Below are 24683 nucleotides of genomic sequence, written 5' to 3'. Positions count from 1 at the left end.
GTCTTCAGAAGACAGGTAACATTTTCTTAAGTGTGAAGAGTCACAGCACACCACAAGGGAGAAGAAAGATAATGATAGTATGTACAGTATATGGAGCAGATTAATGTATGTTTTGACTAAATTGCAGCGCTGTCAACTCCAAAACTTCGCCAGCAGCCATATCACCCTGCAACTCACAACTTGCAACCCACTAAAGCTAAGCAGTCGTGAGCCTAGTCAGTACCTGGATGGGAGACCTCCTGGGAAAAAGGTTGCTCCTGGAAGAGGTGTTAGTGGGGCCAGCAGGGGGTACTCACCCTGTGGTGTATGTGGATCCTAATGCCCCAGTATAGTGACGGGGATAGTGTACTGTAAAAAAAGGTGCCATCCTTCGGATGAGATGTAAACCTGACTCTCTGTGGTCATTAAAAATCCCAGGGATGTTTCTCGAAAAAAGAGAAGGGGTGTAACCCCGGCATTCTGGCCAAATTTTCCATTTGGCCCTCACCAATCATGATTGGTAATCACGGGAGATGATTATGGTTTTTGATGGCTTATGTGGTGAATTGGCTGTGATTTATACTTCATCTGCCTGGACTTTATTTGTTATGCTCATTCAAGCTTCTTAAGAGATTAAGCTATTTTTATACAGACATTCTTTTTTAAAACAGAAGTGTGGAAATATTAAAATGCACCTCACAGATGCCTACAGACTTTGAATCCATTGAAGAGATTTTCTTTTAATTTCACTATATACTGCGTTACTTCACAAGGCTTTGAAGATTGGAAATGCATGCCATCATGGAAAAAAATGCACTACTCAATGGCTATGTTAATTTTTTTATTTATATACCCACCCAATCTACATTGTGCGTTTTTCATGTCTTGACTCATGGCAGTAAACCCTGTGATTGCTCACTGGCGAGAATGAGGAAATGGTGTTGCCAGACTCCTCCCACCCACCCTCTTTTGAGCTACTAACCCTTCCACATGTTAGAGGCAACACAGCTCCATTCCAGCGTCTTAGTGCCAACTGAATGATGTCAGCATTGGCAACACTGCAAGCATTGTGAGTATCCTCGCTGGGAATCGAGAGAGTCTTGGTTGATTCATGCCACCCACTCTTCAGCAGGGCTCAACCCACTGCGCTGCTGTTGGAGCATTACGGTCACAGTTGGTTACTGACATGACCTAGGCTCAAACCCATAGAGTACCATCTTCACTTGGGAAACGATTCTTACTGGTTGAGCCACTCTGGAGCACTCCTGGGTAGAATATATTTATTGACTATCCTTCTCCCTGCATTGGAAATAAGGAGAAATAAGGAAATCTATGCAGACAGCACATTGCTTTAATGCTAAAGTATCTTGGAAAAGGTCTTCTGTGACTTAAGAAACTTCCCCATTCAAAAACTAACCATTCTTAACCAATCCAATTTGCTTTTCATCCTTCTAACACTGCAGGACCTGCTTGATTTGCTGGATAGCTATGCACTGCTTGTTTGGTGAATTAAAAAAGTAAATCTAACATGGGTGTATGCAGTAAACAGTCTTGCACAAATACCAATATACTGTAATATGATTATAGATTAGTTAATAATTTCCCTTAATCTTCACTATGATCTCACACAAAAAAGCATGCAAAACGTTTGGAACAAAATACATAATCTTACACTCAAATGTAAGCAAACATTAAATTTGACATGTGGCCTAACTGTATATTAATACTGTATTAAATAATTATTGATTCAATTATATACTTATAATGTGCCTAACTCCACCAACTTGAGTCTTTATATATACTACCATGGTATATATTGTATAGAAAGAACCAATTTTCTAAAACATAAATCTATGGCTGTCTTTACTTCAAACATATTAAAGAAAGTCAAATTAAAACACATTTAAAGATAGTAGTAATGCAATGTGGTTTCCTTAACCTTACAAGATCCATCCCAAAGCACTGCTAGTGGAGTTTTTTTCACAGCTGCCTGGGTTTCAACTTTCCTGGGTGGTGTGTTATTCTCATTAGCAATTTTCATGGAATTCACTGAACGAATGACCCTAGGGTCTCTGTAGAAGAAGAGTGAGAAAGCTCATGGTTTTTCTAAACCATTCCAATGAAACTCTGTCCCTTCTAGCATTGCGGTACTTAAAATAGTCCGGCACAAAATGATCGGATCATGCATTGACAGCCTACTATGCCCTGGCTCTCTGTCACATCTGCTGAGAGAATCCCCAGTTATAGCTATCGCCATCCTTCAAACTATTCATGGTTATTTATATAGATAATGAAGGCCTGCAGCGAGACTACAAGCTGTGCCCCAGGGGATTCTGACTAGAAATAAAAAGCTATAATATAAAGAATTAGATAGACAAGACTTCCAAAGCAAAACTTTTAAACTACTTTAAAATAATCTCTACTGCTTCTGTGCAGTTACACCACAAGATAGTTACAGAGCCCAGACATGAACCAGCATCCCATTGGTTTTATGGGACACAACTGAATACAAGGCAGACACTACACTAACCTAATAGCTCTAAACTGAAAATCATCCAATAAAAGTGATTTATACTACATACACCTACTTTAATTACAGGGGAAAGTTAATTTCCAGAGGAAAACAAGGAGGTACGGTTGAAACAAAACATGTTTTGTGTCATTGAAACCCACTAATATCACAAAACTCCTTTAAATCCGTTAGGCTTTTAAATGATTACCAGAGTAGGCAGTATGTACAGTATTGAAGACTGGCACCTGCTGGAGCTCCAGCATTTCTAATATCCTGCCCATCTCATCAAAAGGAACTGTAGATGCAGTCAGTAACAACTGTGAAGACTTCTTTGACTATGAACTACCTTTTCTAAAAATATTGATTCTATACTGTTGACTCAAAAGTGCTGGAACTGGCATGATGATATACTGATTAACAAACCAGGAATGATAAATAATTCAGAAAGAGCTGCAGTGATATGAAAAAAGGCACAACATTGCAGAACTCACTGCTAAGCGGTCACTGCTTAGTCACAGTACATGCATAAACTGTGGATAAATCAAACTGATACCAAATTTACAATTTTACAGTAATGACAGTATTGATTACAGTGTCACTCATTACGTATCGCTTAAATAACATAAAAAAGCCAGAAGAAATGTAGGCCTGTCATCAAACGACAGAAGTACAGTAGCTACAGTAACGCTCTCTATTTCATTTAGTCATGCACACAGATGCTTTAAACATACAGTATTCTTATTAGATACATATTAACTTAGTTTGTGAAGATTAACTTTCTCCTTTTGTTATCCAGCCTTTTTATTGTTTATCAATATTAAAAAAGGAACATCAAATAAAGTGTATGATACAGTTAACATTAAAATGTGAAAGATGTCTCAAGATACAGTATACAGAATATCCATCATTTGAAAGTGATGCTATACACAATGTCTTTCTACGTCTATGTCTTTAAGCGCTTTGAGAAGCCACCTTTAAAGGTGCTATATAAAATAAAGTTTATTATTATTACACGTCAGTACTGTCATGGTACACGTCAGTACTGGGTCAATCAAGTGTTCTTAGTTTTTTATTCCCAGTGATAGCTCAGGTTTTATGGAAATTAAATGCATGGGTGTGACAACTAGAATTGTTACCTCATAGGTCTTAGATCAGTTCTCTAGATTCTGACTTGGAGTGCCAGATGTACAGCATGTACTGTAGTTTACATGTTCTCCCCAAGGCTACGCAAGGTTTCTGTGGGTGTGCAGGCATCTCATCCCATGGTCCAAACAACAGCTGAATTATTAGAAATAACACTTTCTTGATTTTTAGAAATAATCACAGCAATGTGATTCTTTAACTCAAATAGCTGCTGACTGCTACTCCTATTTGCCAAAAGGAGCCTAGGCCTAATGCTACAGGCAGATCGTGACATACAGTGTCATATTTAAGATCAGCCTTTAACAGTGACCATCATATCAGGGCTTACCTTGACTGGTCAGATGAAACTACAGCACACACTGTATGCCAGACTAATGCAAATTCTCCTACTCGCCCATTCCCTTTCTCTGTGCTCATGATGACAAAATCCACTGCATGTTCAATGCTCAGTAGATTTTCTCTCAATATCCTACACAGTATCTAAGTTGCTTGATGCCACAGCATGTTTTCTCATTTATACTACAGTATTCTATTAAAACTGTTTGTTTTTTTGCAGATCAAATGAAGCAAAAATTCAAACTCCTATTGTACAGTGTGGTAAATTACTCCAGGCCAAGTGTGTGTTAAATGGTACGCAATGCATTTCATTTTAGACTGCTAAATTGGCACAACTGCCATTTGTTTTAGAATTAGATAACTGAGTTATTTTCTAAATACCTTGCATGTGGACAAATTAATTTTTCTATTTGTGTAGGTATACACGTTTTCTTCAACTTTGAGTGATGTGGCATATTTTCTTTTTTTGTTAATCAGTGCTTTAAACTACCCAATCTAATTTATGTTCTTCTTCTGTTATCTATAATTTAAATGTACTTGCATTAAGATGTACAAGCAAATTAAGAAAGCTGTAAGAACATGGCATTATTGGGGAAACTTTAATTCCAAATTGGCTACAGTATGCTCCACTTAGCTAATAGAAAATGTTGATGGGCCTGCTCAGCTCTTGACTGCCTATAATGTTTTTTTTCTAGCATGTGCTATCAGATATGATGCATCGCATCACCTGTGGCCTTTTCTTCAAACTGAATTGCTTGCTTTTCAACCATTTACAGCATAAAAGCCTCTAAAGCTAGTAGAGCACTATGAAAGGGAATAAAGTAATGAAAGATGAATTTGGGTCTTTCCAAAATCTAGCATTCTGTGGTGATGTTTGCTTTATGTAAGCCAATCCACTGGGAGAATTATGTGGGTTAGATCAGATGTCAAGACACCAGCAACTTGCAATTTTGTTTGACTTTTTTATAGACAAGCACTGAACGCCTAACTGTATGTTTGTGTTTTTTCTTTTTGAACTCTTTTTAAAATTAACAGTGGCTCACCCTTAAACATTAGCCTTTAAAAAACAATAATGATAACATTTTGAAAAAGGCTAGTCTGCTGCTGTTCTGCAAAAGCATGGGAAGCAACAATATATGCATTATAATGTAGTATATCCATGATAAAATAAAGACTGTGTGAACTGAAAGGAGCGTAAGAATCACCACCTGATCAATGCATATCCTCCCTTATAAATTATTACAGATATGAGATACAAATGGTTAATTATTCAATTTAGCTGACTAGTATAAAAAACCTAGATGCAGACCTGAAGATAGGGATTCCGATTGAGAGGAGAGCCATGTCATTCTTCAAGCCAAAGCAACAGAGCAAAAAGGGAAGGGAATACTGTAGCATGACAACATGCAACCTGACTAGCACAGCTTTTGCTCGATTCACAGCTTGGTTCTTAACTGTTTGCAAAGTTAGCTGCAAAAAAAGAAAACACTTTTTAAAGAGACAATTACACATGAAGGCCAGTTCATTCATCCAATTCTAGTTGAATGTGATCAAAATCATTTTAGAAAGCTTTTAAACAACCCTTATGTTATAATACATAAATAATTATATGCACAGTATGTTGCATATATTTGCTTAAAGAATCGTCTTGTTTCCACTGAAGTTTGCCAGTTTTTTGTATCCACCAACATGTCTGTATTTGGTTTGTTCTTTCTGATGTTCATGTGCCTGATCTTCCATGTACATGGCCTGTAGCCTGTTGCCCAGATGTGCATATATACTGTATATACACACTTTTTTGACTGCATTTGGTAGCCCCTTCAAAGTGTTTTAATCTTTTTTTTACCATAAAATGTTTTTGACCATAACAATCAAGGACATAAAAATTAACATTCTTGTCTGCCATAACTTTAAAAAGGAATCTTTACATCAATCATTTTATAGTTAGTAGAAAAAAAATAAAATGAATACAAGAAAGTAAAAGAGAAAACTAAGACGAGATTAATAATTTAACCAAGCCGTCACAGTTTATAACACTTGCAAAATGTAATCTAGCTGAGCAGTACTCAAACTGGATTTCGTTATTTTTAGTGACTGATAATATCTGAGAAAAGAATTTTATGGAATGAGGTATCTGCATCAAATTCTGTTAATGACAAACCAGTACTACCTCCTTGTAAGAGCCTATGACTGAGTTTACATAAGTATCTTGGTTTGGATCAAACAAATACACTATAGCAAGGTTTGAAGGAAATAAATCTGATAGCAATCTTAGACTGATAGTCTAAGCAGACAAACAAGTAAAGATTCAGTTTGATCCTTAAATTCAAGATATTCCCAGTGCCAATTTGGCCTACAGTTTGAATTGGGCTACACAACCAGAAGCACAAAATTAGTTGAGCATAAGGTATCAAGGGTTCAGAGGGTTTAAGGAATCCAAGCTATTGACTTCCAGCAATGACCGCTCTAGTATTTTGGGTTTGCACTTTTTTTATTGAAAGACGTATCCTTGATTCAAGAAAGTTGAGATGATAATTTGTGATTATAATTTGGGGTCTATAAAGCCAAAAGAATAATGTATTATTTATTTTTTAAGTGATATTAAAGTGATATTTTTAACCCCACCAATGTTTTCTGTTTAAGAGATCTACTGTCATTCTGATCAGGAATAGATAATCAGTTGACTTATGGAACGGTATGCAGAGAAAGATTAAGAATGATTGAGTGAACTGCATTTCTATAGTAGCGAACAAAAAAGACTGTGATAGATACAAGTATATTAAACCTTGAAAAGGTACTTGAAGAGTCAACCCAGGCTATTAACTTTAATGTAGTAACAAAGTCCAGTATGTGTAAAAAAAATCAAGACAATGTGTTGTGAGACTTTCGGGGTTGAGAACACACAAAAGACGTGTGGGTGTCTGGATATACTCCTCTGCCAAATTATGAAGCAGATCCCTTGATAACCTGAAACAAATGGCTGGGTAAGATACAGTACTTGGATCCTGGTACTAACAACCAAACAAGGGTGATGGTCCAAATGTCCTCCTCTCATTTGCAGCCTTGCCTGTATTCTTTTCTACTCAATTATCTTCGCAGCAAACTCCCTGGTGCTTCACTCTATTAGCGACAGCCGGTGAATCATGACCTCTAAGTATTTGGATGTGTAGCAGGAGAGCTTCAGTGAAGAAATTACACATGTGTGCTCATAAATAGAGTTTGTGGCACTGTCTAAAAGAGACTATTGCAGAAAGGTGCCAATTAATGTTATTAATGACAGCGGTTTTGTGATGGGGGTATCTTTCTACTTGTAACTGGGCTGAGATTACCAGTACTAAATTTACATTTAAATCACTATAGTCCTGGGCCAAGAGATAACAGGTTTTAGAAGAGATTGCCAATCCACTTATCCACCCACTCCTGCTGGCTGCACAGTGCTTATCTGCCAGCTTTGCCCTGCTGGCTCACTGCGTAAATCTCAACCCTCCTATATTTATCTAGCACTCATAAAGACAATACTGGGAATGCAAAACATTCTCCAAAGGACTTGCAGCTACCAGACTGAATTCTCACTGCTGTTATGTGGTACCAGAGTTCCACTGTTTCTCAGAGGAAAGACTCACAGGCTTGTCAACGTGTGCTTGATCTCTTAAAATTGAGCTTTATTCTCAGAAGGAGAAATTTCAGACAGATGTGACAAAATCCCACATTGTAACTGAGCAATTTCAACTGACTTTTGAAGATCTTTGGAAGGACAGGATTAAAGCCAATGTTGTGAAACGTTAGAAAACAAGTTATGGTGTGAGGCATCGGATGGGATGCGAAAATAATCTGACAACAGGAAAAGGAACAGATCTTCCTAAAGAAACACATTGAATTGATCTCCCACGAATTTGGGAGTTACTTTATTGTGTCAAGGTGCTTTTACGTGAGTCATTCAGATACCAGCTCTTCAGTCTCTTGTATCCAATTCATTATTCAGAGATCTCCAGGGGAGACAAATGTGTTCCCCTGAGTAAAATACCATATAATGTGGGGGTGGCCTTTTTCTTTTTACACAATTCCTTTGGTTGTGAATACCAGTTTTAAGCATCTAACACAAGGAAGTTGAGGCTTTACAGAAAGTGACAGTGATTTTTGTGGTGGTATCGAACTTATTGAAACAAAAATAATATATTGCTCTTCAAATCATACAGTAAGTGCAGTTTATTCATCTTTTATGGTGAAAATGAGCTGTACAACATAAAGAAGGGAGCTAATGGTCTAAGGTGCTCTAAGTAAATTATGCGATCCCTGCAGCTGAGAGTCCTTCATGGTATAAATATGCAGAGGGACTAGTACTAGCTGTCCACATGAAGGATTTTTTGTTGTAATAAGAACATTAAGTTAAAAACAAAAAGAATCAGTTTGAACCATATAGCTCCACTAGCTGGGTGTAAATAGCTAATTTAAGTTAAGTACAGTACCTTAGAAATTAGGGAAGGTATCGACTTCATTAGTATAGCTGGATAACTCTTCCCAGACTCCCACACTCCCACAAATATTTTTGCAAAAAATGTAACTCCTGTGTTTTAGTTCTAAATGCACTTCCTTATAGCTTCCAGTTGTGTCCACTGGTTTCCTGCTGATTCTGAATAAGCCCGGTGGTTGATTTTGTCAATGCCTCTGAGGATTTTGAATACTTGCATCAGGTTACCTGATAGTCTTCTCTGGTCAAGACTACTACTGTACGTTCCAGTTCTTTTAATATTTGAAGTTGAGTATTTTTAAGATCATGAATGTATCTGGTCATTTGTGTTTTATCTGACTTCAGAGCAATTAATGTCTGTTTGCAATGTAATCACTAAAACTATACATGGTGTTCTAAATGAGGCACAACTAATGCACTGTGCATAATAAACACAACATTGTTTGATTTAAATCCTAAAATGTTAAGTATTCTACCATTTGCTTTTTTAAGACTTCTACAGTGTCTAGAAAATGAGAATGATATGGCAACATAAACAAGATTTACTTGTCAAATCTATATTTCTAATGCTGTTATCAATATGAATATTTAACAAGATTGAATGTCCCTAGAATACTTCTGCTTATAGATGATTCTCTATTTTAGTTCTAATGATAACGTAACATGTAACGGCATTTTACAATCAATTAGTTTTACCACTAGACTCATGACTGGAAGAGTTTTGTTTAAAGGTTATTAATAATATTCAGTGTTATTATTTACTCTTTAATTATTTTTCTATAGCCTGGTGCATGCTCTCAGCTTCTCCCCTGTTAATCACCTGGATGAAATATTTAAGTAATACACCAGCCCTTTTACTGTCTAAAAGTGTCACTTTACTTACTTTACTATTATAATACTAAACCTAATAAAACAGACCTTTCCAAGTCAAGACCTTCATCCTGTTCATGGGACCCAGGCAAGTAATGTAGAGTCAAGATGGACTGGGTGAAGGGAGGACTTCTCCAGTCCTGGAACCAAAAACTACATTCATAGCAAACAGGACCTCAATGACCCAGTAGGATGAAGATGACGAACCCTATGAAATATCTCATTGGTTGTCCAGGAGGATAAAGCAGCAGAATGAGACTTCCAATTCCACTGATCTCCATGCCATTCATGGTCTCACACAGTGATGGAAGCAGGAAAATGATGTCTGCGATCTATTAGTCACAGTCTGACACCATAACTCATAAAGTACGCAAGCTAAAGCAGAAGCAGCTGGAACTACGACTAAGCATCCCTTTTCAGGATTTGCTCTGCTCATGTCTTTTCTAGAAAAGGATTCTAGAAAATGTGCCGTGAATATAGACTTCCTCACCACATCTAAGTAGCTGTGTCCAGTGAGATCACCTTTCTTAGAATTTGGGACCTGGAACATCAGGACCTTAAGGATCGTTCTGAATTCTATAGTACATTTGTGGCCCAAGAACTGCAAAGATATGACATTGACATTATCGTCCTGAGTGAAAATCCACAAAATGAAGGTAAGTTATTGGTGGCTATTCTTTTTTCTGGAAAGGAAAATCAGAAGAGGAAAGTTGGATAAATGGGGTATGGAGTGCCATCAAAATTGATATCATCAGCCAACTTGCAAGAATCAATGATTTCCATGTGACTCTGTATCATATTAATAGAAATTTCTGTGGAAGGTGTGACCAAAATCTTTGTGGAAACCTGAAGGAGGAATAGATGCCTGTCTGTAGAATGGAAAAAACTGGCAAGGATTTGTCAACTCCAGTGGCATTCTTCTCCTTACCAAGTGCTCAGAGCATGGACTCATCATCACCTTGACTCTGCTCCACCAGAAAAACAAACACAAAACTCCTGGAAATACTCTCCATCCAAACCTGTATGTGGTTGACTTAGACACAGTCTATGCATGGAATCACAAACATGTCCACATTATCAGAGTAATGCTAAGAAGGTGTGAGCCTGGTCAGTACCTGGATGGGAGACCTCCTGGGAAAAACTAAGGTTGCTGCTGGAAGAGGTGTTAGTGAGGCCAGCAGGGGGCGCTCACCCTGAGGTCTGTGTGGGTCCTAATGCCCCAGTATAGTGACGGGGACACTATGCTGTAAACAGGCACTGTCCTTCGGATGAGACATAAAACCGAGGCCCTGACTCTCTGTGTTCATTAAAAATCCCAGGGCATTTCTCGAAAAGATCAGGGGTGTAACCCTGGCGTCCTGGCCAAATTTCCCATTGGCCCTTACCAATCACAGCCTCCAAATAATCCCCATCTATCAATTGGCTTCATTACTCTGCTCTCCTCCCCACTGATAGCTGATGTGTATTGAGTGTTCTGGCGCACTATGGCTGCCGTTGCATCATCCAGGTGGATGCTGCACATTGGTGGTGGTGGAGGGGAGTCCACATTACCTGTAAAGCGCTTTGAGTGGAGTGTTCAGAAAAGTGCTATATAAGTCTAAGCAATTATTATTATTACTACTATTTAATGCTAGGAGACTGGACCAATCACAGTGATATCCATCTAATGAGATCTATCGAACTGGCTTCGAAACATCACCTGTAAAAAAAAGCAATGTCATGGAAATTCAACATTGAAATACTGAAAGATCCAACCAAAGGCCTGTTTTCATGAATGCATTAGAGAAAGGCTCTCTAATGCATTTTTGCAACCAATAACAAGAGAAAAGTATTAATACCACTTGACAAAACCTCTATGTCCAAAACCACCAATACCATATTCCAGGAAATCCAACAAGGTCGAGGAACAAAGCAGAACCTGTGACATGGAGAACAGGTAGTAGGTGATTAAAGTACAGGAAATTCAACATTTTTCTGACAAAAAATATCTGCTTTCTGTTCACTGTGATGAGGACTATTTACAGCTTAAATACCAAAGGACAAGACTTCAGTCCTTAGTGCGAATTAAGGAAGGGGGAGGGGGAGAAATGTCTAAGAAAAGGAAGTCAGTTCCAATAGGATGGAGCATTTCAAAGATCTATTCAATCATGAACCCACTGTCATTGAAAGAACATATTAAATTTTACAAATGAGATATGTAATAGTAGTATATTCATTTCCATCCCACAAAACCGAATTAGAAATGAGCATGGAACCCCTACTCATACTTAATGAGGAGATGGAAGTCATAAAGAAAATGATGAATGTCATACAATAACTGTATGTAAATTTATGTACTATTTTGTACGAGTCTCGGGAATACTGGGAATAAAACAAGCATCAAAAAACCCTGAATCAAGAATAGCATTACTCCCTTGAGCCAAGGTGTTCAATTCAGTATCGTCCCTCTCTTGTATTTTATTAAAATACTCCTGGTGCTCAAACGTAAGGTCTTAATTTCTTGGTCCTTTGATGTTTTACGCCAGCAGCCATATCACCCTGCAACTCACAACTGGCAACCCACTGAAGCTAAGCAGGTGTGAGCCTGGTCAGTACCTGGATGGGAGACCTCCTGGGAAAAACTAAGGTTGCTGCTGGAAGAGGTGTTAGTGGGGCCAGCAGGGGGCACTCACCCTGCGGTCTGGGAGGGTCCTAATGCCCCAGTATAGTGATGGGGACACTATACTGTAAACAGGCGCCGTCCTTCGGATGAGACATAAAACCGAGGTCCTGACTCTCTGTGGTCGTTAAAAATCCCAGGGCGTTTCTCGAAAAGAGTAGGGGTGTAACCCCGGCGTCCTGGCCAAATTTCCCTTACCAATCATGGCCTCCTGAATCCCCATCTATGAATTGGCTTCATTACTCTGCTCTCCTCCCCACTGATAGCTGGTGTGGGGTGAGGGTTCTGGTGCACTATGGCTGCCGTCGCATCATCCAGGTAGATGCTGCACATTGGTGGTGTTGGAGGGGAGTCCCCATTACCTGTAAAGCGCTTTGAGTGGAGTGTCCAGAAAAGCGCTATATAAGTGTAAGCAATTATTAATTATTATAATTTCATAAAGTCCCTTTATGAAACTGCACAAGGGAGATACACTAGTGATCTCATTTGCAGATTTTATTTAGACTCTCCTTTCTATTCTAGTTTAAATGCTTTGGATTTTTGTCCCTGGTCAACTGTAGAAGCAAATGTAATCCACAGTGTCCATAATATTTGTATCATATTAGGTAAAGGCTTCATCAGCACACCACGTCCTCAACAACGTATTGTGCAGCCCTTCAGCTGGTTTCCCGATTCTTTGACTTCGTTTTGTATAGAACTGTTTCAATTAATTTTGATTAAGTTTGTTTCAACAAACAGGTCTTCACCTCCCATTGCTAGGATCCTGTCTGCTCTCCTGATGACATCAGCCACCTTGGCTCAAGGGAGTAATGCTATTCTTGATTCAGGGTTTTTTGATGCTTGTTTTATTCCCAGTATTCCCGAGACTAGTACAAAATAGTAAATAAATTCACAGAGATCTAGCCTTGTGCAAGTGTTATCAACACCAAAAGCAGCATCCTGAAAGCAATGTGGTAAAATGGAGCTACAGTGATGAGTCTTTTCTTCTCAGATCATCTAACCGGATGAAAATATTCACAGTCTGATTGAGACCATGAGGCACATGAATATTATTTATTAGCTACAGCTGCTGATAATAATAAATAATGAAGGGATATCAGATGGTTCCATGGATCAATTGCAGTCTGCCAAGCCTATACGTTCAGCCCATGTGGCAGAACGATTTGTGGGACATAATTTACAAATTTTCTGAGTCTCCATAGCCCACACATAAAGCAAGTGGTCTTAGTGATGTCACTGCATCGGTCCACAAAATCAGTGCTTCCAGTGCTCCTCTATCTCTGTCTAATCACAGTGCCCCCGTTTGAAAATGTCAAGAGCTTTGTCAGGAGCTTGTCTTTGCATGAAAATGTTTGTAGAAAAGTGATGCTTCAGATCTAAGATCTTTGTACAATTGGAAGCTGAGAACACATAGCAAGAGAACCAGTTGTAGAAAACATTTTGCTGATGTCGATCAAATATCTGAAAATATTAAGTAAACATTAATAATGTAATTCATTATATGTGTTCATTTTTCTTGAAATTTTATGCTTGCATATTCTGTTTCCCATTTAAAAACAATAATGGTTTTCAAGTGAACTGCTTTTCAGTTATCATTACAGGCATGTCAACTACAGTGCTAGTTTCTTCAGTCCCTCAGGCAGAATTGACAAGTGATCACTAATTCTAGACCCTAAACAGCATTTCAATCCTGCAGTTTACCAGTTGTGTACCCATTCCTCAATTTAAAGGTATTTTTTCCTTAATAACTCCTTATTAGAAGACATTTTGTATAAAGAATATAAATTTCCATTACTTTACATGTAAAAATATATGACTAGAAAAGCAAATACAATGATTTATTGTTTCTTTAGGCATAGTACCAAAGTTTTATTTTAGAAAACAACTTTCATTGAATATGTCTCAATCATAACATCAACATCTCTGCAACACAAAAATGTTTTTGTGTAAGTGCTTAGTCAGGTGTTGATGTAAGTATAATCAAAACAGAACTTTACTTCCTTCTGTGTATTGTTTATATAAAAAAGCAGAGATTCATTCTTGCAAAAAGCTAAAAATAAGAAATACAGGTGATACTGTACAGCGACTTCTGTATTATTTCTGGTTGCAGTGGATAGGGACCCATGGACTTGGATGATTGTATAGATTACATCATCAACATGATGTTTGTTAGGTATGGGAATAAAAAGTAATCCCATAAAATAGAGAAATTTAGTTTGAGAAAGAATGTTTGGGAGGAAAGGGAAGACAAGTGGAATGTTGTTCTTGGTGTTCTTTGGGTTCCAAGGCCTGATTTTGCCTGTAAGGACCCTGCTTTAATTATACTGTACATACAATTATATTAAATGGCTCCAAATATTAATTTGGTTTATTATTATTTATTATATATTGGTAAATTAATCAATTTAAAGTGAAAACACTTAGCTACTAAACTACAACATGATTAAGCTGAGAACTAAGAAGATGGGGTTTGAATTTTGAAAATGGAGAAGCCTAGACGTGGATTGGTTTCTTTAAAATATATCAGACTGGACTGCATGAGCTGACAGGCCCTCTGTGCTCTGATTGAATACGTTTACCACATGATACAGTACAGTTTGTGACTTTTGAAGGGCAACCATGTCATACCATGTTCAGAGAAGCCAAATAGCAATAGTTCAAGCTTCTGCTCTTTTGCTTTTATGATTGCAGCTTTTCTATCAGTGGGCAGCCAGGTATCATATTCAATATCACAAAATGTTAAAGGATGATGGATCGGAGGTTGATGTGTTCAGCACTAAAGGCAGCAAGATAGCTGACACTCAATGCAAGAAATGTTTGGCTATTTTGCATGTGGGTGGCTGTGCAGACAATATAGAACACAGCTCAGACCTTGGGCCCTTTCACTGTTAAATTATGATAAGGTTTCTAAGCTTTCTTGAAGTCTGCAATATTTGCTTTTTACAAAATATGTAGGTATGTGTCCCGATATGAATTATTTTTCTGAGAAACCAGCAAGAATTCATTAACATTATTTTACCTCTTTATTTTGGTCTATTTTTAATTTCTAAGAAGAAGAAAAATCCAATTCATTTTTTTAGTGAGATGCCTTGAGTGGAAAATACAATTTATACACCATTGTATGTATTTAATAAGAGACAGAGACAAAGTGATTGTTTTCCTTATTATTTCCATGGAACCTTTGAATTTAATGATTACTTTAGGATTGCTTTGTAAGATATTTGGACCTTTATAGGACAATTGCTTTCTTTCCTCATGGAATGTCTCATACAGTATACTGTATATTTCAACTTAAATGGACATTTCCTCTTTAAATTGATCATCATTTTCTACTGACTTAATATAAGGAAATGATGTAGGGATCAGTGTTTGGACATTGGGCAAGCTTTGCAAATGGGCTTCAATGTGCTGTACAACACAAAAGTGCTTCCCTGTCACCATTCTCCACAAGCAGCTTATGTTTTTTCAGAAGACATTAAAAATAACAATAGAACCAGAATTTCCCATTGGAATTTAAGCTGTTACAATCCCTCCATTACAACTGAGATAATTTAGAAACACAGACTTGCCGCCCAAATTGAATATATTTAGCATAAGAAAAGGTAATTTACTTGTATTTAAAAAACAAAGGTACAGTATATCACTACCTACAGTACCACAAATATTATCTGGGAAATATATTCTTGCCCAAGTATAAAATTGACTTTTTTTGTGGCTTGGTTATACCTCTTTAATTTTTCCTTCTTAATATTAAGCATACGGTATATACAGTATATTTAGACATTATATATACTTCATGTCTCTATTTAAAGAAAGGACAATACTGACATTGAGAATGACCGCTTGAAAAAACAAAAAGCTATTTTTGACATATTTTGACTCTCCTGCAATGCAGTTTTAGAGGCAGAGAAATGAGAATGAAGTTAAACATACAGCAGAAGAAACATTACTTTAAGTAATGCAAAGAAGCAATTACAGTACTTGCGAATGGACATGTACTGTACAGTCACAGGTGAGGAGCAATACCCTTTTCCATTCTCTTCTAACAGGTAATCAATATTAATTGATTCAATTAATTCTCATTCATCCATATATTTAGGGAATACAAAAGCTCCAGTTTAGCAATGTCTTTTTTCAAAATCTACTAAATAGGAACTAAAGTTGAACATTTTCAATTAATCCCATTAGGAAAAGGGAACGGGGGTGAACTAGAGACTTTCATATGGGCTATCTTATGAAGTCAACTGTGATATACAGTACTGTGAAAGAATCACAGGGACTCTTAGCTACTTTTATGTTTGTTTCTGGAGGTCCAAAATCCAGCACTGTTAGAGAGGGAATGGTCTTATTGCTGTGTTAGTTTCCCTAAGGAACGGAAAGACATCCACTCCTCTCAGTAAAAACAATAGCCTGAGGCTTAGCTGCCCATTCTCTCCAACAACTCATTATCAAACTGCACAGCAGCTTGTGCTTTTTCAGGTAACCCATCCCCAGACTTACCCCTCAATTCTCAACTGATTTCTACATCTTCAGAATCTGCTGACCAACACTCATCATGACAGAGTTAAATATAGTTGAACATCTTATTTCCTTTATGCCCCATGGTTGAACACCTGCTTAAAACCAATGAAGATTTTCCAATCAAAATCTCTCTGTTGAGTCATTAAGTGCTGAGAAAATGGTACAGCAAATGAATTAGAAGAAAATATGTAATTAAGGTATTTTATCTTAATCTATGAAGGTAATGTAGGAGGGAATTGGTCCAGGGAGGATATTGTATGGAAAATGAATTTACATTCTTCAGTTTTATTCTATTTTATTATTTTCTATTTATTAATTTAAAAAGTTATGTTGTTTCTGTACTAGACTTTAGTGATGTCACCTCGAAACACTCTTTATACCATTTTGAAGGCTATATTGTTTAAAATGTCTTTCTTCCACCTGTGTACTGTAATATTGATATACTGTACAGTAATTCACTTGTCTTACTCAGTGAACGCAATGAAGCTTGCACTGTATGTGCTTTCATTTTTTCTTGCCTTGATTAATGTTTTGCTCTCTAGAGTTTCCACCAACCTAGTCCAGAACTCAGATGCCCAAGCCAAACAACTCCTTAATTTAATGACCACATCACTCTAGTCTTGACATCCCTGCACTGGTTCCCAGTAAAGTTTAGGGTTAAATGTACTCCTGCCTTTAAAGGCTCTGCATCAATGCAGATCAATACCAAAATCCATTTCTTTTTACTTTACAGTGTTTTGCACTACAATTTGTGACCTACTTTGTTCTGCACTTTGTGACAAAACAAACTGGAAAACACAGAAAACATCTGAGGAATAAGGATGAAGATTTATCATTGGTAAACAGTATTAGCATTTACACAAGACAAGAAAGGAAGCAAGCATTTACACATGGAAATGCCAATAATGACTAGCAGGTGGTCAGGATCAAATCCTGCAGATAAAAGAGCAAAAGAAAGCTAAAAATGGGGTCATACAGAAGACTCAGACTAGGAGAACAAGTCAGAGAAAAGGAATGACCTGTATTTGGAAGACAGAGCTCAGAACTTTTGCAATGTGTAAAGATAACCAATTACATGACAATAACAGGACTGACAAGAGAAAGTCCAGGAAATTGCTGAGAATAGTACACAAAAACAACCTAGCCCTGCCTTACTGTGGAGGCTAGATTATCACAACTCCTAAGTGTAACCTTGGGTCTTTTCAAATGACTTTTTATCAATACCAAAAACTAAATCAACTTTCCTTCTTCTTTCCGTGCACCAAGACTGTGAAAGGCTGATTTTACTTTTTGATCCGCTGTATGTTTTTTTTTATCTGGTTTAATTGCTCTTCTGTAATTCTGTAATTTTGTTTTGTGCATACTGTAGCTCTTGAAATGTTATATCTAAAAGGTACCATATAAAATAAAGTTTGTTACTGCATTTATTGATTTCAATATCTGTAATTGCTGTTATTTTATACTTTTCTATATCTTATATAATACATTTTTTTTTAGCAATTAGCAAAAAGGGAACCACCAGATGAAATCCCCATATTCATTAGGTTTTGACTCAGACTTAAAAACACCCAGATGGAACAGTGCATTGATACTGTTCCAGAAAACAGATTGATTTCCACAATTTGGATTGTGAATGATTTCCACTTCAGTCTTGCGGGTAACGCTAAGTCTGGCATTTTTTACAAAAAGGATAAAAGAGAAAGAATTTCAGTCTTACAGGCTCAGCTGCCAATCAGCTCTCCAGAATCTCACACCCTTGCGTCTCTGCTGAAAGCTGTTACTGGTGAGGAGCAGATCATAAATAATTGATTCTCTGAATCATGTAAAATTCTGTAAGAACCCAAGCCCTTTGTACTTTTGTACTATTGAAATTAATATTTCATTTCACCGTGTGTGAGTGCGAAGACACGCACACCCACGCACATACAGCAATAGAGAGCAAGTTGAAGACACAAAGCGGCTCTGCTCACACCCTTGTACAGTGATAGCAAATAGAGCAGAGTGACAGAGACCAAATGGCACCTGTTCAGCACCTACTGTATTTCCATTATCAGAGCACAGCACATGAGAACACAGTCGCACTAGACCAACACAGGCCTGCTTCTTCATCTAATGAGGCTCATTTCCTATTCTAATTTCCAGCTTTCCTTAGGTGTAGTTTTAGAATAAAAAAGGTTTTCCTTATTTTTTTATTGGTCACAAAATCTTTCAAGATCAATGCCATTAAAATAAGTTTAATGCATGTTTTTAATTTTGTATGAGAAGTTTCACGAAATGTAAACATAGAGTTATTTGTGGTTATCTTAATACAAATTGCGATAAAGTTTTGAAAAAGCCATTTCCACAGCAGGAATTTAGTCTATGTGAATTCATTTTCATTTTATGCTTATTCTCATCCAAATGTAAAAAAAAGAAAGAAAATGCAACTGCCTATTGGATACACAGAAATAATTTGAATAGTGATTTGAACTGTTAAAAGGAGCATATGATTCTATGTCCAGTTGGGTGATTACAACTGTACTGTATGTGGTAACAGCAACAAACTGACTTCTGTGTACACTGTATGTATCATCATTTTTTCAAACTCTTTTTCCACATAAGGTATCTGTGTCATTTCATTCATACATTCCCTATGCATTTCTTCTGCACCTCTGAGGATTAAAACCCATTTTTTTCTCACTTTAGTAGGATTTCAAAATGGTAAGCTGTTTGAACACTACGCTGGTGAGATAAACTGTAGCTCTCTAACAATTATTCAGTATAATTTCATGTAATTTCTGTGACTGACTATACTGATATGTTGTACTGTATATCATATTATATTTTGTACCCAGTTTATATTTTAGTGCAAATTTGGTCCAAAATGATTTCCTGTTTCCTTTCATGTAATGTGCTGCTTTTATACTTGAATCACTGAGTTATGAGTGGGCACAGCAAGTAATTCAACAAATACAACATCACACAAAAGTAATAGGATATTGGCAAGACATTACCATTTCTTACCATGGTATCTTTGTTTATTTAAAACTTACAGTAAATAATCAAAAGGATTTATATTCTCCAGTTCAATTTTTCAGATGCAATGGTGTATGATGTAGAAATAAATGAATAGTTATGAATCAGTGTACAGTATGTGAAATAATTAGTGATCCCTTTAATACAATTAAAGGTATAATTAAAATCAACTCATTCATTAAATGAGTAACAAAGAAGGACTGATTTTGATCTCCCTGTCCTATATAATGGTCATAATATTCGTGAGTTTGATGTGCACCATACAAGTTATTGGAAACACATCACGCGAGAATCAAAAGAGATCTCAGAAACAGAGCAAGCTCATCAGTTCGCAGAGGATCACAAAACCAACCATTTCTAAAACTTTTAGGGCTTCATCTATCCACTGTATCCACTGTTGGACAGATGAAGTCTACAAATGGAAAGCCCATTCAAAGCCATGGTAACTATACCAAGGACTGGTTATCCTGACAAATATTCCCCATGATCTTCCTGGATAATCATCCAGCAAGTCACAAAGAACCCCAATAATATCTGATATGTGTTGGCTTGTCTCTGCGGCTTATATCAGTGTTCAAGCCTCACCCATCAAGAAAAGACTGAACAGGAATGGTTTTAATGGGAGGATATCCAGGAAGAAATGACTGCTTTCTAAAGAGATCATCACCGCCCACCATGTTCATGAAAGAGCACTTGGATAATCCACATGCTCTTCTAAGGAGAATGGTTCAAAGTTGAAGTCTTTCAACACGATGAGAAATGTTCTATGAAGAGGAAACCAAGCACTGTTTTTCAATAGAAGAACCTTTTCCCAACCATCAAGCATTGTGGTGGGGTATCATGACTTGGGGGTGCTCTGCTGTTTCATGATCTGAATGGCTTAACATCATTATACAATGCATGAATTCAAAGTTGTCAGGAAGTTCTGTTGAAGAATGTCGAACCATCCATTCATCAGCTGATGCTTAACCAAAAGTATGTCATGGAGCAAGACAATAATTCTCAACATACAAGTACATCTAAAACAGATGAAGAAGAAATTTCACATTGTGGAATGTGGAAATAAACCCCATTGAAATCTTATGGCTCTGAAAAGATCTGAAAGCGAGCTTTTAATACAAGCAAAAACTCAAATGTTACCAACTTGAAGCAGTTCTGTGAGGAAGAATTGGCCAAAATCTTAAAAGTAGACATGAGATACAGACAAACGGTGGCTGCAAACATCTAGCTGAAGTCATTGATACTCAAGGAGGTGTCACTAGTCACTAAATCTACAGGTTCACATACTTATTCACAGGATGATATTGGTTGTTTGATCATTTTGTTAATAATAAACACAGCCAAGCCTAACCAAATTATTTTGATAATCTTTAATACAAACAGAGGCTGTCAATGGAAAGTGATGGAAAAATCCCAAAAAACAATTCCTTTGTATTACAGAGATGAGTGTCTTTCTTCTAACAGATGTAAAAACAGATTGCTAATTGGCCACAGAGAGTACAACCCCACTCCCTGTTTGTTTTCCGTCTGTGTATAGGTAAAAATAAACCATGCTGGTGACTCTCTCTACTGGTAGATCATGTGGAGGTACAACAGCAAAGAGTAACAGTTTTAGTGGTTTTCATATGAGAAAATCCAAAATTGTGCTTTATATGTGCATGCACTTAATGATCTACCAATCAGAGAGTAGCCTTTATTAAAATTGTAATTGGTAGAGAATTGTCTTATAATATCTTTTCTTGGAGTGGCAAACAATATCTCTCTTATTACTTGTATAGGCAATTCGTTGTTTTTTTTCATGATCTCTCTCAAGGAGCAGACTCATTGAAAATGTAATTCTTTAGATCTCATGCAAATATGTATTTTTCACAAAACAACTATGGAGCTCTCTACCTGATTATGTCCTAGACCCTGTTACCATGAGAACATCTGTTTAAATAAATATCAGTTGTTCTTAGTTTACTTTGGTGGGAGAAGCTGGGTACCTACTCAGTTTATGTTCAAGTAAATTTCATATTATGTTTTAATTTGTTTATTAGTGATGTTGATGTCAGAAATAATAAATCTGGTCAAGTGCATTAGCTAAAACATATACCCCCCACCCACTTACTAACAGAAAAATGCAGGAAACTAATAATTGTGACCAATAAGGTCTTGAAAAAGTAAAATGCTTTTACAAGGAAAAGACAGATAAGTCTCGAAAAGTCCTTAAAACAAGAAATGCTTTTTATAGACAAAATACCTCACATTCAGTTTGTTCATTTCATTAATAATTTAATGACAAATGCCAAATATTTCCGGAAGCCAAACAAAGAAATGAAAAGAAACACATACAGTGACTCCAGAGTTTCTCCTCTATCCAACTCACTGACCTTTAATCATCTGCTCAGGAGATGAGAGAAAAGTTTTGTTTACTTATTATTTTGCTTATTGAAAGAAAGAAAGCACTGTGGTTGCCATAGTCATTCAAATTGGAAAACTGCGACACTACTAGCAAAGCAATGTAGTTCAATCAGGTGAGAAATAAAACTCAGAGTGTATGCTGTTCTGTCTCAAGTAGAATCTTAAATCACAGCTGCATTCCAAAACAACCAAACATCAATAATTCCACCGCAGGCTGAATCTCAAGAATATTCTATAAGCAGATAAGATGAGATAGCAACACACAACAAACCCTGGTCACAATCAAAGCACTGAAAACCCCAGGCAAGCACTACTCTGAGTTTGAGGAACTGGTTTGACTTACCCACTGAGAACCACGATGAAGTCCATCACATTCCAGCCATTTCGCAGATAGGAGCCTTTGTGGAACACAAACCCTAAGGCCACGATTTTAATTCCAGCTTCAAAGCAAAAGATTCCAATAAAGTAGGGCTCAGTTTTTTCCTGGAGAATGGAATGAGACAATTATGTACAATTAATCACCAGCAGGTGGTAAAAACATCTACAGAAGGCATCAAAGTGTCATTGGAAATCAAAGTCACAGTGGCACCTCATTAATCCTTGTCATTTCAATGACCAGAAGAAGAAAGGAAGCCAAACAGCCCTGGAAAAAAGGAGCCAGTTGTATCAGGAAAGAATGGTAAAGGGTGAGTTCAGAGCCACTGGAAACTGAACAGATGTTTACACAACTTTTATCAGTGTGTAGGAAAAACAATAGGCTGTAAATAATCAGAATTCTGTACATGCACTACATAGAATTGATGGATTTTGTTCCTTTGCATAGAAATAAGACTTTAAACGTTTATGTCAATGTTGACCATTCCTCAATGCAATGGAAAATAATAGTGTACACTAAATATTTCAGAAGGACCTAATGCTAACCAAAACTTGTACTTGCCATGTGGGCATATCAATATGTCTATATACAGTAGCTTACTGCATTTCAGAAAGCACATATTTTTTCTGAAAGACAGTGCAAGCTATGTACTGCTCCTAATTGCATTCATTACGATTCTAGAAATTAACCCTTCTCATTTGATAAGAAATTTGCCTTGTATTGTTAAATAAAAAAAGCATTTTTTTCTTTTCTCAATATGTATTTTTAGGTTGACATCTTCAATGTATACAGTATAGACCTTTTTAAAGTCACAGAATGCTACTAAAGTATGATTATAATATGCCAAATCCATGCATAGCTTTTGTATCAACTAGATTCCTAGATCCATCACTTTTAGTGTATTTAACACAATTTCTTAGATGGTAACATAACATAATTTTCTCAAGCTGGACTGTTCAATATGTAAAGCAAATACCAGTTAACTAATTTTAAAATCTAAATAACTGAATGATTTAAATGATTTATCATTTTATCCATACATGTTAACAGTGGATAAGGTGATGTAAAATTTATAGATCAATTAAGGCCTTTTATTTACCCTGCAGAACAAATAGTGGAAAAACGTTACTTGGAAGAATTGCAAACTATTTGACATAGAGATTATAGACTCATTTCATTTGTATTTATTCTGCTGTATCATTCAGGAGGGCCTGCAGATGAAAGGCATATAGGACACATACAAATGCACTGTTGCAGTTCAGAATATTATCAGACTATGGTACTGCCTTCCTAATCAAATCCGCAAATCTGTACACATCTAAGTATCATGGCAAATTGACCTTAAACACTATACTTTCATAAGAACCCCCAGTCAAACCAATTACACACTAAATGTAAGCAATTTCGTTCTTCTATTGCAAGATGACCTAGTGAACACCCATGGGAATCAGAATAAGTGTGACTTATATGTACCAGAAAAAAAAGTGTGACTGGAAACAAGCATTAATGACGGAAATCCTGAGAAAACGCAGACCATGAGACATTCGTTTTCATTCAATTTGTAAACAGGATTTCCTTTTCTTACTGATCATTTAATCATACCCTTCTACGCAACAATAAACAGCAAAAGAAGTCAAGGATGCTTATTTGAAGAGACTGGTGAGCTACATCAGAGTGCATTGGCAGCAAAGGAAGAAATAACGTTCAATTCCACATTGAACACCAGAGACATAGCATTTCAGCTGTTCAGGTGAAGAACAATTTGCTTCTTTTCTCTATCTTTGAGCATGGAATTAACCCTTACTTGTTTCAAGGATACTTTTCTGCTGCTCCTTCAATGGACGTAGCCATGAGATTGGACTTCCTCAAGACCTCTAGATACAGTACTTTTAAGACAGACTTTTGTTTCTATACAGTATATAAACATTGTTAAACAAAATACAGGCTGACAGATGTACATGTAGTTCTGGTGGCTTCAATGTTTGAACCCCACAAATTTCCTCACAGGCCTCTCATCCATATATTGACAAGGCCCAGTTCTTGTGGAGCCTGTGACATATAATAGGATTGAATCATACAGTATGGCTACAGGTGTTGAGGAAGCCAGCATTTGATGCTTTCTAAATTCACCCCAAGTTATATTAACAGAACAGTTTGTATCATGGTTGTGTTGTCCTGAAAAGCTATATCGCATCCCATTATAGATGTTCTTCACTGGCATCCACTCTCTGAGAGCAAAAGTGTCAAATGTTGCTTTTCCTGGATCTTGGAGTAGTAAAGCTATTGGTAGCAGATATTGAGAGAGGATATTAATATTTCAAAAACATTTAAAACTGCATTAACCAAACTATGTTCCAAAGGACAGTAGCTGAAAAAAAAGCAGGTAGGGCCAGTGATAAGG

At 36.8% G+C, this 24683-nt stretch overlaps 1 protein-coding gene across 1 annotated transcript in view; it reads right to left on the bottom strand.

Annotated features, from left to right (window-relative positions):
* Positions 1 to 24683, bottom strand: part of cacna1ea (calcium voltage-gated channel subunit alpha1 Ea) — a 177245-nt gene that overhangs the window by 150873 nt on the left and 1689 nt on the right. The window contains exon 2 of the mRNA XM_088927597.1: positions 22250 to 22389. Within this exon, the coding sequence (XP_088783723.1) occupies positions 22250 to 22389 (140 nt within the window). The remainder of the gene's footprint in view (positions 1 to 22249; positions 22390 to 24683) is intronic.

This window comes from Atractosteus spatula, chromosome 11 (assembly GCF_055471065.1).
Source record: "Atractosteus spatula isolate fAtrSpa1 chromosome 11, fAtrSpa1.hap1, whole genome shotgun sequence".
Classification (NCBI taxonomy): Eukaryota; Metazoa; Chordata; class Actinopteri; order Semionotiformes; family Lepisosteidae; genus Atractosteus; species Atractosteus spatula.
The sequence above is the reverse complement of the archived record's forward strand: the minus strand, read 5'-3'. Positions and strand labels throughout refer to the sequence as shown.